This window comes from Nyctibius grandis, chromosome 12 (genome assembly GCF_013368605.1).
Source record: "Nyctibius grandis isolate bNycGra1 chromosome 12, bNycGra1.pri, whole genome shotgun sequence".
Lineage (NCBI taxonomy): Eukaryota > Metazoa > Chordata > Aves > Nyctibiiformes > Nyctibiidae > Nyctibius > Nyctibius grandis.
In genome coordinates this window covers 9,237,229-9,253,054 of record NC_090669.1, presented here as the reverse complement: position 1 = coordinate 9,253,054, position 15,826 = coordinate 9,237,229, and the positions used below count along the sequence as shown (strand labels likewise).

The following is a 15,826-nucleotide window of genomic DNA, read 5'->3' as shown; positions in this document are numbered from 1 at the left end:
ACTATGTCTTGACTAATTTAACATGTGATGGAATTTCATTTAACAATTATTCTTAATTTTAAAACCTATACTAATGCAGCATACTATGACAACTTCTCCGTTAAAAAAAAAGAAATAAAATCTTTTCTTCAATGGGAAAATGCAGTACTACCTATAGTATCCTTACAAGAGCTCTTCAAATAATGAGAAATGAATGTCCTTAACATCTTCATGGGAAGTCATATAAGCACTACTATGAACTGAACTATCTATAAGTAGTAATATATCTTGTTTTCATTTGAGCTTTACAGAGTAAATGTATCAGTTACAGCTCCTCAGAGAGCATAATGGCCATGTTTGACTCAAAAGACATTCCATATTGTTCGTCCCAGACAGAGTTACAACAGGCCACAGAAAGTCAGGCACTCAACGTGACTGGGCACCAATGACAGCAAAGTAAACTGCAAAGTATACTAACCCTAATTTTGAGACACAGCCATTATGAACTCACTCAAATATTAGTGAATTAGTTGTAACAGAGTATGTATGATTACTCTATATTACACATATACACCTATTTTGTAAAGGCATGTAACAGAGATTTGCAACGGATTTTTCTTACGCATTGAAAAAAATCAATTTTTTTCCATTCTTAGTCTGAAGCATATCATGTTTTTTTTTTTCCCCTCCTCATTTAATCTGATTTCATAATAAGCATATAGAAATATTCAGAAATAGAACTGCACAGGGAATTGAAATAATATAGGAAGGCAAGGAACAACAGGCATATAAAATTCCAGATGTTAGGACCAGAATGAAAAGTAGCTTTAAAATAAACATTAAACTCTGTGAGGAAAAAAGGGATGAGAGAACCACAGTGGCTGGGATGTCACACAACTTAATAAAATCAAAGAATACATTTAGCTATCTGCAGTGTAGGAGGAATAAATCAGGATACTAAATGCAAGTCAAACTACAAAGAGCTAATAGAAAGACGATAATTAAAAACATCTGAAATGTTTACTATGTTAAAAATGTGGAGATGCTTACAGATTTAAAGTCGTTCAGCCATTGTACAAAACAGTTATTTTAATGTGAACACTTGTTCCCCATTTTGAGAGTAGGAAAATAGAGCTATGTTTTCAGAGGAGGCAATCTACCATACATTCCTTTGGTTTGCAGATCAGTGCTGAATATGGCCCTCTACAGTAGCTTAATGATGATTAAATTAAGCAACACGCCTGTTTTGCATTGAACTCCCTCCCACCCCCGAAACAGCTTCTCTTGAAAGTTAGCAAATTACTTCTGCCCTTTGTTCCTCTTTGCGTACTCCTCTGTCTCTCTTTTTTCCCTAACTTGAGGCATATAACTTTACGCACAACGAATGGAACCAACACACCAAAGCAGCTCCAAGGCTACTGTAATGTTACACTGCACTGGTAAAATGCAAAGGCAGGCAAAAATAGCAGAGAATCTTCCAGAAATAGTATAGAGGAGCTAGTGCCACATTGCTCCTATGTTAAAGCAACAAGTTGCGATTTCCCATAAGGCAACTTAATACAGGTTCAGCAACACCACTTCTAGTTCTGGAGCCAGCTGAACCATCTCAGCTGGTATGTTATTGCCAATTGTCCTCCTTTTTAACCTGAAGCCTTAGAAGCTACATGTCTCAAATGCTCATGCATGCTTTTGTGATTAAACCCTCCTGCACTGAAATGAAATCGAATGCTTACTATTTACAAGTAATTTTCCAGTTTGATCAAGAATGTCAGATTTCAAAGCAAGCAAACCAAAAACATTTCTTTGCGGCAGCAGTGTAAAAACGCAATGTAATTTAGACACTCCAAATAACTGTTTACAGATTTGTATAGAATTACAATTTACAGAATTACAAATGTTTTCTCCAAGTTTGTAGGAAAGAAACTTGTAAGAAAAACCAAGACCTGCCTGGTACAATATTTTAGACCAGATGATTTCCAAAGGTTACTTCCAACCTAACTTATTCTATGATTCTATCTGGCTTTATTATGTAAGTTTTTGTCCCTAAGAGCCAAAAGCATATGAAAGAGGAAACAATTAAGAATCTGCACAATCTATAAATATCTTTTTCTGTACAGCCAGAGCAAAAACTCCTTGCAAGCATCTCCTTCCCAAAGGGACGGTGTTCATGGCAGACATCTTTCACCACTATTGCTATAGCTTTCCATGTCTATTATTACTAAATTCTTTAATATATAAGGGCTACAGGAGAAGAGATGGAGCCAACAAATGCATTCAGATCTGTATGTTCAATACTTGGATTACACAACAATGAAGACATACACAGTACATACACTTTCTGCATTTTAATACACTAATAATCTTGAAAACTGCAACATTTTTGTTTTGCTTCTGGCTGTATCAAGAAAACTCAAACTCTCTTTCCTACAAGGAATGCCTATTGTATTACATATGCTCAGGAAAAGTCACTTGTCTAAAGATATGCTGCCACATTGCCTTTGGAAGGCAGTTTGGTTGCAATTTCAGCTGTAGGAAACAAAATCATTTGCACACAGATCTCTCAGTTTAAAAAGCACAGATAAAGTGTTGAGGGCTGGATCATAACGCTCTGTTCAAATGCTGATGAACCTAAAAAACAGCACAATGCAAGATATTTACAACCTGAGGTTATAAAATCAAATAATCTGGAGCTCAACAATCTTAATTATTTACAGAATACAAAGGTGATACTCTGGATACTTTTACTAGACAATAGGTACATAAAGGGATACTAAAAACGATAGGCAAGGATGTATCTTTGACAACCCTATGCCAGCTGTAGACTCTGGAGATACACAACGGAAATAGGCAATGGGAGGAGGAAAAATCAGTCTGGCCACTTTCCTACTGCCACTGCCAGAGAAAGAATATTGGATTAGCTGGATGGACCACTAGACTAAGCCTGCAGGGCATTTCTTATGTTTTTAGTTTGTGAGATGATGTAGTAAAGATAAATAAAATCCTTGATAGTTGGGATGGGGAAGATCTTCATGTCAGACTCAGGCAGACTTCCTGAAATGGGACACTTACAGCCTAAGCGAATGGCTAGAAACAAACAAAAAAAAGCAACACTGTCTGAGAGGAAATGTTTCTCTTAAATGCAAAGTGAGGTGTGTTCACATTTAAATGTGTTTTCCTATTTTTGATTTAACATGCAGTGATTAGCATAAAAACAACATAAGCAATAAGAAAATTCATAAACAAGGTTCAACAACCTGGGAATAAGATAAAGAATCCAGGAGGTTACCCAGTATTTTAGATCCACAAGACTGAAAAACAACCTAAATATATACCAAACACTTAATACAGAAAGATATCTGACACATGCTGCGACACAAAACCACACTGTATTAGCATTTTACTCACAACTTTACTTTCCCTAAAAAGTGAGCTGGTGAGCAAATTTGGCTATTCTTTAAATTAACTGGCTTAGTAATAAAATGCTGCTATCCAGCCTCTACTACCTCTTATCAACAGTAAATACAGATACTGAAAAGCACCGAATTCAGCATTCATTCTTACAAAAAAAGGAAATGGAGATTATTAGAATTTATGTTTCTGCTTGGAAAAGAGAAGATATTCAAGTACTGTGTTGCAAGCTCCAGTAACCTAAAGCTCATTACAGAGGAACCACAGCAGTTCCATCCATCTTTATTTGATGGGATCAGCTAATTTTGACATTGTGGCAACATATGGCCCAGTGAAGACTGAGAAATCTCCCCAGAAAGCTATGTAAAACTTGTACAGCTAGACTGCGTTGAGTTTAGTGCCTTTAGATTGATCTTGTATCAATGCCAAAGTCACTCCAGACACATCTACAATCACTGAAATAATAATTTGAACACAGTGTACCCATATCTTGAGCTAGATCCATTTCTGATCATTTCTATTTAATACATCTAATGGAGCATTACATAACTACTAATGTTTATGCTGGCCCATCTCAGGCACCAAAAGTATGGCATTCTTGCCACGGGGGCTCAGAAACCAGACACTTATAATAAAGGTGCCAAATAGATTATCACCTACTGACAGCCTAACATGTAATTGCCATGGGTTATCTGTCATGACAAAGGAATTCCATAGAAAAGATGGATCAAAATGCAGGACAGCATTCAGACACCTTGAACATGAAAGCATTTTTACTCTTCTTGAAATCCCTAGCTTCTTACACCATGTATCTTACAATTTTTGCTGCAGATGCAGAAACAATCAAATAGGCAGTTTCCAACAAAACAGCTCTACACCCAACAGCAGCTTCATCTCCGATCCTTATCCCACAGTATTCTTCACATTGACAATCCTAGACTCCTCTCAACCCAGTCTTATGTGACTATGCATCTCTTATACCACACACCACTAAGTCAGTCCTTCTCTAAGAACTTCAAGTCCATCTGTTAACATCCTCTTCTTCAAAGGATGAAGATCCTTTGAAGAAGCAAAAATTCATCCAGTGTTTGCTCCTCATCATCTCCATCTAAATTCCCTACCTTCAGCCTAGATTTCTTCCCCATCTACCAACTTCAATGCCCACTTTCTGTGTGTCATCTCTGCCTTTTGCTCTCTACTCTCAGTTATGCATCCAAACACTGGCAATAGTCCAGAGCCGCAGTGGAAGGGAAGGCTTCCATAATCCCTGCCTGTGGTTATGTTCACTCCTGATGGCTGTTTTAGAAAGGCAGTAATAGCAGTTAAGGAAAACAACAACAAAAAATCCTCAGTTGATATTTCTAAAACCTCTTTCAAACTGGCTAAATTTTGTTGGATCTTTTAATTAAAATAGCAAAGGCAAGGTGACCTTGCTATCTTTCAGGAAGGACGTTTCAAAAGCAAGTGCTAGGTCACTAAGAAAAAAGTTTCCCTAAGTTACTGAATACCAAACCAGCTCCACCACGATAAAACTTCCGTTTATCAAGCAAGTATAACTCAAGGTCAGAAAAAGTTCAACGTGGAGGTACGTAGAGAGCTTAAAAGACTACAGCCCAACTGGAAAACTGCAGACAATCTTATTAAATGAAGCAGATAGTATTACAAAACCTACTTCCAATCATTGCTTTTTCTTCTTAGGACTAGTAGGAAATTGCAACAAAGCCTAACTATACAGAATCTGCTCCAAGTTCACTTCTGATTATCCTTGTTATTTTCCTTCACTTTTGAGTGTTATAAAAAACAGTACTATTTATAGATGGAGCGTTCATTTCACTAATGACTGATTTGACCTTTCTGTTTAATGTCAGAGGGCTTTATTTCAGAATCTCAGCATCTACAGTTGTCTTCGGAAGCCACGAAGGCATAAGCAACATTCTTAAGTTACAGCTTGGTTTCACACTTACTTCAGAAGTTTAAGTTAATAAAGGAAAAAGAAAAGCCCCTATTTTTAAATACAATCAAAATGCACCAGGTATTACCCAATTAGAACACAGATGTGTACACTCCAAACACACCTAAAAAAATTTTCATTTATGTGGCAGAACAGGTGTGTCTGTGCATGTTCTTTAACTAGCAGTTACCTATGGATATGAACATGCCTGCTTGCATGTATTGGTACACATAAATAACGCACTGAACTAAAAAACTGCTTTGCAGTGTGTTAACAGAACGGGTAAGGTGACAACTGTATTAAAATCATTAAATGCCATAAAGCCTAAGGACAAGTAAAAGATAACTTTCCTCTATTTACATTACAGATGGACCCACCAATAAGGAAAAAAAAATATTTAAAACAAAATTTATAACATTATTTACAATTATTTTAGTCGTACTTATACAACTTTAGTTGTACAATACTTGTAATATGCACAAACCTAATTTTATGCAAAACAGTTCGACAGAGTCAGTTTTATTTCTTTACAGCATGGAAATGGAAAAACAAACTTGACAAGTTTTGTGCTTCTGTTCATAAGTGTTTCATTCAGGTGGAGAAACCTTCTATCATTTGGTATTCAGATTGGTTTGTCAAAGTCGGCATTAGTACTATACTAGAGAAAATGGAATACATCTACTGCCTGGCTATAGCAATTTAGCTTTTACAATATAGATACAAGTACCCACACTAATGAGTTTCCAATTAACTTGTAATGAATTTTTGATGCTAGTCATGGGAAACAGTAAGTTAAGGAACCACTCCTTCCAGTAACTTCCTCCTCTGAAAAATTTAAGCAAAACAAAAGAACTTCATATGCACCAAACAAGCTAATTTGTGTTTGCAAATTTTTAAGAAATGTGCTTATAATAAAAGAGGTTGTGAATTTATTCTGCTTTCCAAATGGATCTTTCAAAATTTAGTGTTTACTGGAACTACTTAGTAAAACAGATGATAAACAATTGTAAACAACATAATTAAGCACTAAAACCCCTTTCATTATTAAAAATTACTATAGAAAAAATCCGTATGTATTCATTTAAAAGTATCACTTAAATGGAAAACTTTTAAATTAGATTTATGCCAAATAGTTACGCTTCTGAATATGCAGAGCAGGTGGGACTACTCCTCTGGTTTTTAGCACTTCAAACTTGAGTTTTCAGACAGAAAAGTCTGTTTATTTTCAGAATAAAGGAAACAATATTGCTTCAAGCAAGAGAAGATGACCACTCAGTGTAAAGAGTGCTTTCAGAACCCATTTTCACATTCATGCTTTCTCGACAAAATGCTGTTTGGGGCAGAACCAATTTAACTTCTCTCCTATATTAAGTTATTGATTCCCATAAAAATATATTAGTACCCCCCACTATATATAATTATATCAGTATATAATTAAAAATTTCAAAAGGAATAGCTTTTGAGACACTTCATAATGGCAATTTTAAAATTAAAACTGGTAAGCAGATAGCACAGGTGATGGGTTCTTTTAGAAAGACTAGGAAAAACTTAAGTTAAAATAGCTATTTCTTTTCTCTAAAGATCTCTACTCATTCTTTAATTCTCTTCGTGAGGTAAGCTATGAGTAAGAAAAGCAGCACTGGCAAAAGTAGACCAATCTCAGCAGCAGGAGGAGTTGAAGCTAACTTGAGCAACTCTGGTTTCATCTTATAAGCAGGAACTTCCTGTGGTATTGAACACTCTGCAGGAACAATTCAGGGAATAGACTTAACAGGACATCATGTCACACAGAGCGTTTTTAGTTAGAGACAACAAATCTGTAAATAGTAAAAATAAAAAAAATAAACCAAACTTTACAGACAGACTGAGGTCCTCCAAAATATATCCTGTGTATCTTACATGATACATTTTTTGCCTCCATTATTTGCTGTAAACTCTCAGGTAAGCTTTATTATCAGAGCTTAAAACAGTTAAGAAATTTAAAAATGTGACATGCATTACCGAATATTTGTTTTGGGAAAAAACATAAGGGAGGGAGCAAAAACAGAGAGAATTTGACTTCAAACACATACACACCCCTCCCAGTTTTAAAACGCCACTCAAGGTAAGTTTTAAAAGGCCAGATAATTTGTCTGCAAACATAATGAGCCTGGTTATTTTAACAGAGAGAATAAATGCAGATCTATTGCATAAAATAAGCTTTGATGATAATATTATATGCAGAGAAGTCACTAGCTTCCATCAAGAGGAAACTCACCAAAAATATAATCAGAGTCTGACATCAAGCATTACAGTGTCTTCAGAATCAAGGTTTAAATGATTACAACAGAAAACCCACCTGTGATTTGAATGATCGGTTTTCAAGAAGAAAACTACCTACATTTTTGCATTTAAACTAAGAAGCGGGAATCAAAAAGAAAACACATTGTAAATGTTCCGGTACATTAGGTTTCTAGATTCCCAAAGCAAAACAACGTAAGAAAATTAACCATCAGAAATCAGTGAAGAGACTAGCAATTAGCTGATAGCAAGCTGCTTCTGACTAATGATTTTTCTACTTCAGTTTTCCCAAAATCAAATTTATGATTTTTCCTTCATTTTATATAAACAGTTTCAGAAATATCTGCAATTATACACACCACGGGCTAGTGTTCAACACAAGACAGGCTCTAAAAGCAGTATTTCCAAACTTTGGAATCGCATAGCCAAATAAGGCACAGAATATTTAATACATTAGCTATTTTTCATAGCATTCAAGGATACATTGACAGATGTACAGTACGAAGTTACAGTATGATTCAGTGTCGAAGGCAGTTTGTCTCATGCATTTGAACATTTTAAAAATATTTGCAGGGCCATGGCCTGATTTCTTTGTAGAATATTTGTAACTGTAAGTGCATACGAATCCATTGTTTATTAATAACCAGTAATTTCCCCAGTAATTAAGTAATAAAATTTTGGCTTAGAAAGACAGCATTAGATCTAACTGAACATCTGACATTTTAAGATGTTTCAATTAGAAACTATCAAGTTAACTAATTAGAAAAAAAAAATTACATGTAGCAAAATAATTGCTATCATAAAAATCTCAACTTTAGATAAAGCACTCTCGATACACCTATGAGAATTTATGTTAAAACAGTCTAACCAGTGTTCACCTAGTGATCCACGCTAAATTTAAACTTCAGCTTGGTCCGAAGTATTTATCTGAAAATGCTGACCGTGATGCAAACCAACAATGGCACAAACAAAACATGTTTGTCTATTGTCTAGCTTTAAATAGATGATCTGTATTGGTACCCAACTCTACAACATCTCTGGGTGGTCTTTATCAAGTCCTTTTAGCTATTGTGGCCTCAGTTTCCAGCTATAACACCTTTCCTCCATGGTTCGGTTCATGTGTTTCAATTGTAAAATCTTCAGCATAATGACCATATTGGGAATAGTGTTTATTCAATTAAACAGTATTCTCTCCATCTCTTGACTAACACATCTGAAATGCATTTCTGAGAAAGACTGAGTTTCTATTTACTTTGAACTGAGTGGATTAATGCAAAGAGAAGTTACTTTTTACCTCCTTCACTGTAAGTCAAGAGAGTTAAATCCCATTCAAATACTTTTCTTAATTCATGTGATGTAAACCTTGCAGTTTGAGGATGTGACATTTTTAAAACAGGTCTCTTACATGAGGAGCCTGCTTTGGAAACACTCACCTGAACTGTCATGATCTATAAAATACACCTGAAGTTAATCTGTTCAGACAAGCCTATTATTATTAGCTTCAAGATTGTTTTCTTAAGCTAAAAAGAACTAATGACAAGCATGAATATGTGTTACTAGACACCCAGTAGCTCTATTCTAACAAGGGTCACCACATTTTTTCCTCATCTTTCAGTCTATCTCAGTGCATGTACAAACAGTGACACTGATGGTAGGTAAGTTGACTAAACCATTTCCAGACACCCCTTCCAATCTCAGCCATTCTGTGAACTAGATACTCCTCCCTGGAACAACACATACTTAATACACATGTAGGACACTCCAAAATTTTGTATTCACTATATCCATAAAGCACACACAGACCCTTTGCTAAAAGTTTTATACTGCAAATTTTTGCATGGATCATATAAAATTCCTGGCCTAACTCAAAATTACTTACTGAATTAAAAATTATAAGATGAGATTTCTACATTATGTTGCTTTATTTAAAAACAGCAGCAGAATTGCTACCTGAAACAGCCTAGTTTATACCTTACCAACAGGGATTAGTGTTATCTTTGTTCTGGTTAGTGGATTTTTGGATTATAAAATCCTTACACAGTTAGCCTTTCATGAAGCATTGTGAGGGATTAAAAACATCTTTATGAACATGTTCTCATATAATGAAATCATAGTGATTTAATTTCATTTTACCCAGATCACAAAAAGCATGCCAATTAAAAGCTCTGTTTTGAGAGTTTAATATCAGCAGGTTGAAAACAGGTTAAGCAATAAACTAGCAAAAAGATTCTCAGCCCAGAGAGGACTTGTTCTTTTTTTTTTTTTAATGTCAAGCACACTTTAAAGCTCCTAAGCTGTTTATAATGATAGAGTTGCCAAAAATAGCCCAGCTAAAATCACTGAATTGGCTGCATCTGTTAGAGAATACAAAGAGCCTCAAAACATTGCAGAATATTAGAAAAAGATCTTTAAAAAAACCCAAAAAAACAAGTAAAGATGATGTATTCTGGAGGTTTGTTTTTTATTTGTACACAAAACTCAGTTCATCCATTTTAGGTACAACTATATCTTCATATTCATGAATAGTACCATTGCCTGTGAATAAATACCCTGATTATTTCAGTCAAAAAGCACCACAGCAGCATCAGATGTCATGATTAAGTCTTTCAAACAACAGGATTTCAGCATGCAGACAATTCCCCTGCATCCTGATTTTAATGTGTACCAGGACCAACAAAACCTTCATGAGGTTTTGTTCCAACTCAAGAATGGTAGTGCGGGTGAATACTGAGTCACAAGAATCCTCTCCTCTTCACTAGCTCTACCTGAACCAACAAGTAATAGACTCCACTGACTCCACTGAGAAATAACACAATATGAATCGCACTCCTCTCTTCACTGGTGTAGTAAGGTGTGCTGCCCCAGCTATGCTAACAAGGAACAGAGCTAAACAAACAGGAGAAGTATTTAGCTGTCTTCTGCAAAGTCTATCCAGACTGCACGGAGCAAGACACAGGACTAGTTGTGAGCATATTACAGTAATATCAGCACTTTATTTTGGCACTGTTTGGCAGAGCACATTTAGAATCACAGTACTATCAGTACTGTATAGACAGTTACATACAGATTGGTTTCTTTTTTGCCCCCCCTTTTTTTTTAATTGTATCAGTTGACTACTTCCATGAGTCACTTGCCCAACTCTGTACAGACTAACACAAATTAAAGGAGACACGGTGAGAACACTAAACAGGTACTTTTGGAAAGAGGCACAATGAGACTCAAGGTGCAATTTCATGCTTGGTTAAAGGCAGGCTACAACTGCTGCTACTAAAATAGGAGTCTACCTTCTCTCTGGGTTTACACTGGCTCTGGCAATCCTGAAGCTGCATGGCAAGTTGGATCCGCTTAATAACTCAAGTGAAAATGAATTGTGTTCCCGCCCAGCCCCAGTTCCTGAGCAGTTACTATAGCTGATGTGAGGGAACTGCCGCAAATGTGCAGACAGGACCAGATGATTGGCGACTTTTCATTTTGGCAGCGGGCAGTCTTGGAACAACACGTCAGTCATGAAATATCAGATATCACCGATAAGGTATTATTTTTCAGCAACATATGCCTTGTTCACAGTTGGTCCAATTTTCATAGGGACAGCAAACAAACAATTTACCATTCCCATCTTAGAAGCAAAAAAATTATTTTGAAGAAAATAATTCCATGGTAATATTTTTCTCCATTTTTTTTCTCAGAATGAATTATTTTCCTTGAAATTTTCCTCGGGTTGCTGTAACATAACACATATTTCACCCTGAGGTGTTAGATTCTTGCTGTAACGAGCAAATAAAAGTCAGGATCTTTCTATGGGGACAGCTTCATAGAAGCTTCTATTCATATCTTGAGATGCAAATACAGATGTGAATCTATAAAAGCTCCCTGCACTACCCACACAAAGATCCTGACTTTCAGGTCTATTTAATAGAGCAACTTCCATATATCACTAGCACTAACTGGAACTCTCTGGACATTTAGACTGTTGGCTGTCATAAAAACCTTTGTGTACTCTTGCAAAAAATGATCAGTTTGTGATTGATCTACTTAGACTTCCTACCTTTACCTACCTGTGAGTTTAGATCTCAATATATTAATCTTAAAATGCTACCTGGAATGCTCTACGCTGCCCATGCCACTGAAACAAAATTCCAAAGGATTTATAGAACTGTGTTCGAGTTGGTTATTACATGACACTCATTATGGTAAGCAACCATATATTTAATTTTCCAGTTGGAATTTCCACTTGACAGGTTCATGCAGCAATATGCCAGAACTGAATATTAAGGTCTGACTACGCGCAAAAGCAATTAACTTAATCCCCAACATTTCTAAGCATCTTAACTAAATTTACAGACTCTTTCCTCTCTCATTTCTATGCTACTAAATAGGAAAAAAATAAGCTCTCTTTCCAAAATTGCCATGTATGAATTGATGTACATTGCACATCTAGCAGAAGATAAAGCATTTCAGAATTTGTTTACTGTGTGAAGAAATTAAGTTTAGCACAATATTTAAATGTTCTTGGAGGTATGAACCAGGTATTTAAGTGATAAATAGATTCATCATGGTAATTAAAGGCTAAATTGCATTGCGTATTTCACAAAAAAAAAACCAAACAAAACTAAGCCACTGCCAAAGGAAGAATACAGTTTATCTACCATAACAAAAGTTGTCTCTAGTACTCGTCTGTGAATACTGAATTATAAATAGGTTATAGGATTGCTCATATAGTAACAGAATAAAGTTGCACATGCTATTTTCTCAGTGACAGAATTAACTACAACAAAATAGAATGAAGTCATATAGAAATCTTCAAGAAACAAATTCTAAGTCCAGCCTTGAAAACATTCTTCTGAATGAACCATAAAACTATTTTCAGACTCAAGATGAAGAAAATGCAGCCCTGCTTCTGATTCAGTTGCAAACTGAATACTAGAGTACTGCATCATGAAGAACAAGAAGCAACGCTTTAATGGTGAACACAAAGTTAATCAGAACAAGCATTAGTTCTGATTAAATTATCATCAAGAAGTAGAAAACATTATTAGGTTATTCATTTTGGCAGTTATTTTTTAAAACTCAGAATTTTCAAATTGTAGATATTAAAATAAAATAATTTAAAATGGAAAAAAAAAAATCAAAAGTAGCAGTCATATAATTACTGAATACAGCATTCCAGAATCAACTCTTTACAACCAACAATGAAATTTACCAAAATATTAGAAGGAAATTGCAATACATTACATCGTATACTTAGTGATAAATATTTTTAGGAAGGTATTTAACACTTATGACTTACCAGCAGTGAAGTCATTATTTAAATCTATAAACGCATGAGAGTGCGGTATATACATTTTAGTTTGAGTTTCCAATGCAGGATGCCATGATAAGTTCCTACAGACAAGCATAAAAAGCAATACATTTCATCAGCGCTTAGGGACTGTTAATCATGATAATATACCTTTAAAAAAAATTGTGAAACTTTAAGTAAAATTGAACAGAAAATATGTTCTCCTAATGCTAAGCTAAAATTACTACTTAGCTTACCATATACTAAGTAACTAGAGTAATTTCTTGAAAGGTTCTGCGAAGGATGATTCATAGCACAGCAGCTTCAGTTAGATTTTATTAACTTTCTAAAGCAATTTTTCTTGTACACTGAAAAGTACCACTACCCACAAAGTGAAATTTAGTGCCTTGACTTCAACTGTAAATCTTGAGGCACTGATTGCTGTACTCCCCAGTTTCCTCAAGCAATTTTACTATCAGTACTTTTGAAATCTATTTTAGGATTAATAAAGATGAGCAAAAATGGACATCATCACATGCTGTTAAAGCAGCTCATGCCTGCTGCATGTAAATGAGCTTTATTTTCAGCCACTTAAAAAAAAAAAAACACCACAACAATTAAACTTCATATTGTGATGGACTACAGGCTAATTATGTCATTTCTCAAGCAGCTGATACTTGTATTTATTTGTTTATAAACATACATGCCCTGCTGGTTTCTGTTCTAAAAATTACTAAACTTCCAGCAAACCTCCCTATTAGCAGCACACTGAAATATATCAAATCCTTCAAAAGTCATAGCAGTTGAATCATCAGATATGTTACTTTCAGAACCCTTAGCTAACACACTCAGAAAAAAATCTCAATATGCACTATACAACACAGTGATATTACTACTGTCTGGAATGACTTTGTTTATTCCAGTGACATTACATACATATTACTAAAGTCCTTATCTTCCGTGACTCATTTTATGGCAAGACAAAAAATAAGCTGCTTCTGATCACTTCCCACAGATCATAACTAAGTCTCACAAATGTTAAAAAGAATCACTTAATCTTAAAGGAATAATTAAATATTTTCTATACGTTTTCTATGCAGTTTTACAGATAGCCAAGAAAGTTAGTTATACAGCTCTAGTATAAATTTAAAAACATTCTGGATTAAAAATAGAAAAATGTTTTTCTAAGCAGATGACATAAAGCTATTTTCCACGTACAAGACATTGCATATTGTTACTGATAGCACTCAGTCTTTGAGCTGTAATGAGTAAGTTTATTTGTACACTAATGCTACTGAAAGGATTTCTTCAGCAAAATGAAACAAATCTCTGTCATTTTTCCGTATCTTCAAAAGCTTGTAATGTTTTTCAATATATAATCATTGCAAGGTTTTCAGAAATACCCTTGTGAATTTGAAATCTGTTCTACAACCCATCAATTTAAATAAAAGTCATGGTGATAAAATTCAAGTTGGGAATAACGACCAAAAACGTATTGCCAAGAAGGGTGTAGTTTCCATTTTCACATTTAAATGTTATTTACCCTACATCACTTCTGAATGATCTCCAAGGAAAGGAAAATAGCCAGTTAGGAACAACAGGTACAAATTTGTTAAACCCGCTGATAGGGTGTAGGGGGGAAAGCCTTATTTAACCATTTCTTAAAGGCCACAGAGCTGTGGGATAGAAAGCTGATATATTGTTGCTATAGAGACATCTCATTGATTTCTCCAGTGGTAGCAGACCTCTTTTGAAGCAATAGCTAAAGAAAGCCACATAGGAATGCAAAGACTTCCTAGCGCACTCTTTTTTTAAAAATAAACTTAAGTATTGATTCTATGCAAACCTAAAAGAGTTGTGACACCAACACCTGGATTTCTGCTGAAACACACAGAGCTGCAAGTTTCTATGTTAATGTTACTAAATAACATTCAAGACAATCCTATCAAGTTCCACTTAAAAGCTGCAAAATAGCAAGTTAGAATATGCAAACTTCTTCAAACAACAGATTTAAAGGTCCAATCCTCTAAGAAAATACAAGCCCAGTTCCTAATTTTTCCAGTTATTAATTGGAAATTATTCATTATCAGTCAAAAGAAAATAGTTCAAAAAGAAAATGTCAAAAGAGTGGTTTTCATATCATCACAAAGCTAGGAATAACGTATTTATTTTGAAATTTATAATCCAACTTGCATCCTAAAAATAATTTCTGCTATCTTTTGAGCACATTCTTTGACAACTGAGAGAAAAAAAAAAAATCTCTAAATCAGAGAAAGAATTCTAATTCAAGTAACCTTCTTTTGAGGTTTCTTTCTTGTTCAAAGAATGCCCAAACCCACAACACTATCAATGAAGTTCTTTCTTACAAAAGTCAAAGACTGAATGTATGCTAAGTTCAGTTTGGCAAAAGTCACAGGAAAAGATGTACAGAGCCATATTTTTAGTTGTGGGTTTTTTTTGTTTGTTTTTTTAAAAAAAAAGGTCATCCTGTTCAATAGTGAAACTCAAATAGTGAAGCTCTCAAAAGCCAAAGCTTCCTTTATCAGATTACAAACTTCAAAAGCAGTATCAGGAAAATTGAATAGTGTGTGAACTGTCCTTCTCTAGGGTCCAGTAGTGTTTTTAACAAATAACTTATAACTTATTTTCAAAAGACAGATTTAAAGTTCTCTGGCATCTTGCCCAATATTAGAGACATTGCTACTTCTCAATTTTTTGTTTAATTTTAGCGACTGGTTCTTCTGAGTCACTAGAAATCCATTCTTTTGTTATGTGTTGATTTCAGCATTCATACCCAAAACAGTTAAGCAAAAATAATCCTTTGCACAGTCCTTACTAACCATTTAAATTTGCCATTAAAATAATCATTTTGATCCCAGTATTTGCTAGCTAGTCCCATTCTAGAAATTCCAGGGCCAGCAGAAACTTTA

The 15,826-nt window shown here is 34.8% G+C and overlaps 1 protein-coding gene across 2 annotated transcripts in view; it reads right to left on the bottom strand.

Moving 5' to 3' along the window:
• The window catches only part of ITFG1 (integrin alpha FG-GAP repeat containing 1), an 86,243-nt gene that overhangs the window by 61,179 nt on the left and 9,238 nt on the right, over positions 1–15,826 (bottom strand). For both annotated transcript variants that reach the window (XM_068411559.1, XM_068411560.1), the window contains one exon: positions 12,906–13,000. In XM_068411559.1, the coding sequence (XP_068267660.1) occupies positions 12,906–13,000 (95 nt within the window). The remainder of the gene's footprint in view (positions 1–12,905; positions 13,001–15,826) is intronic.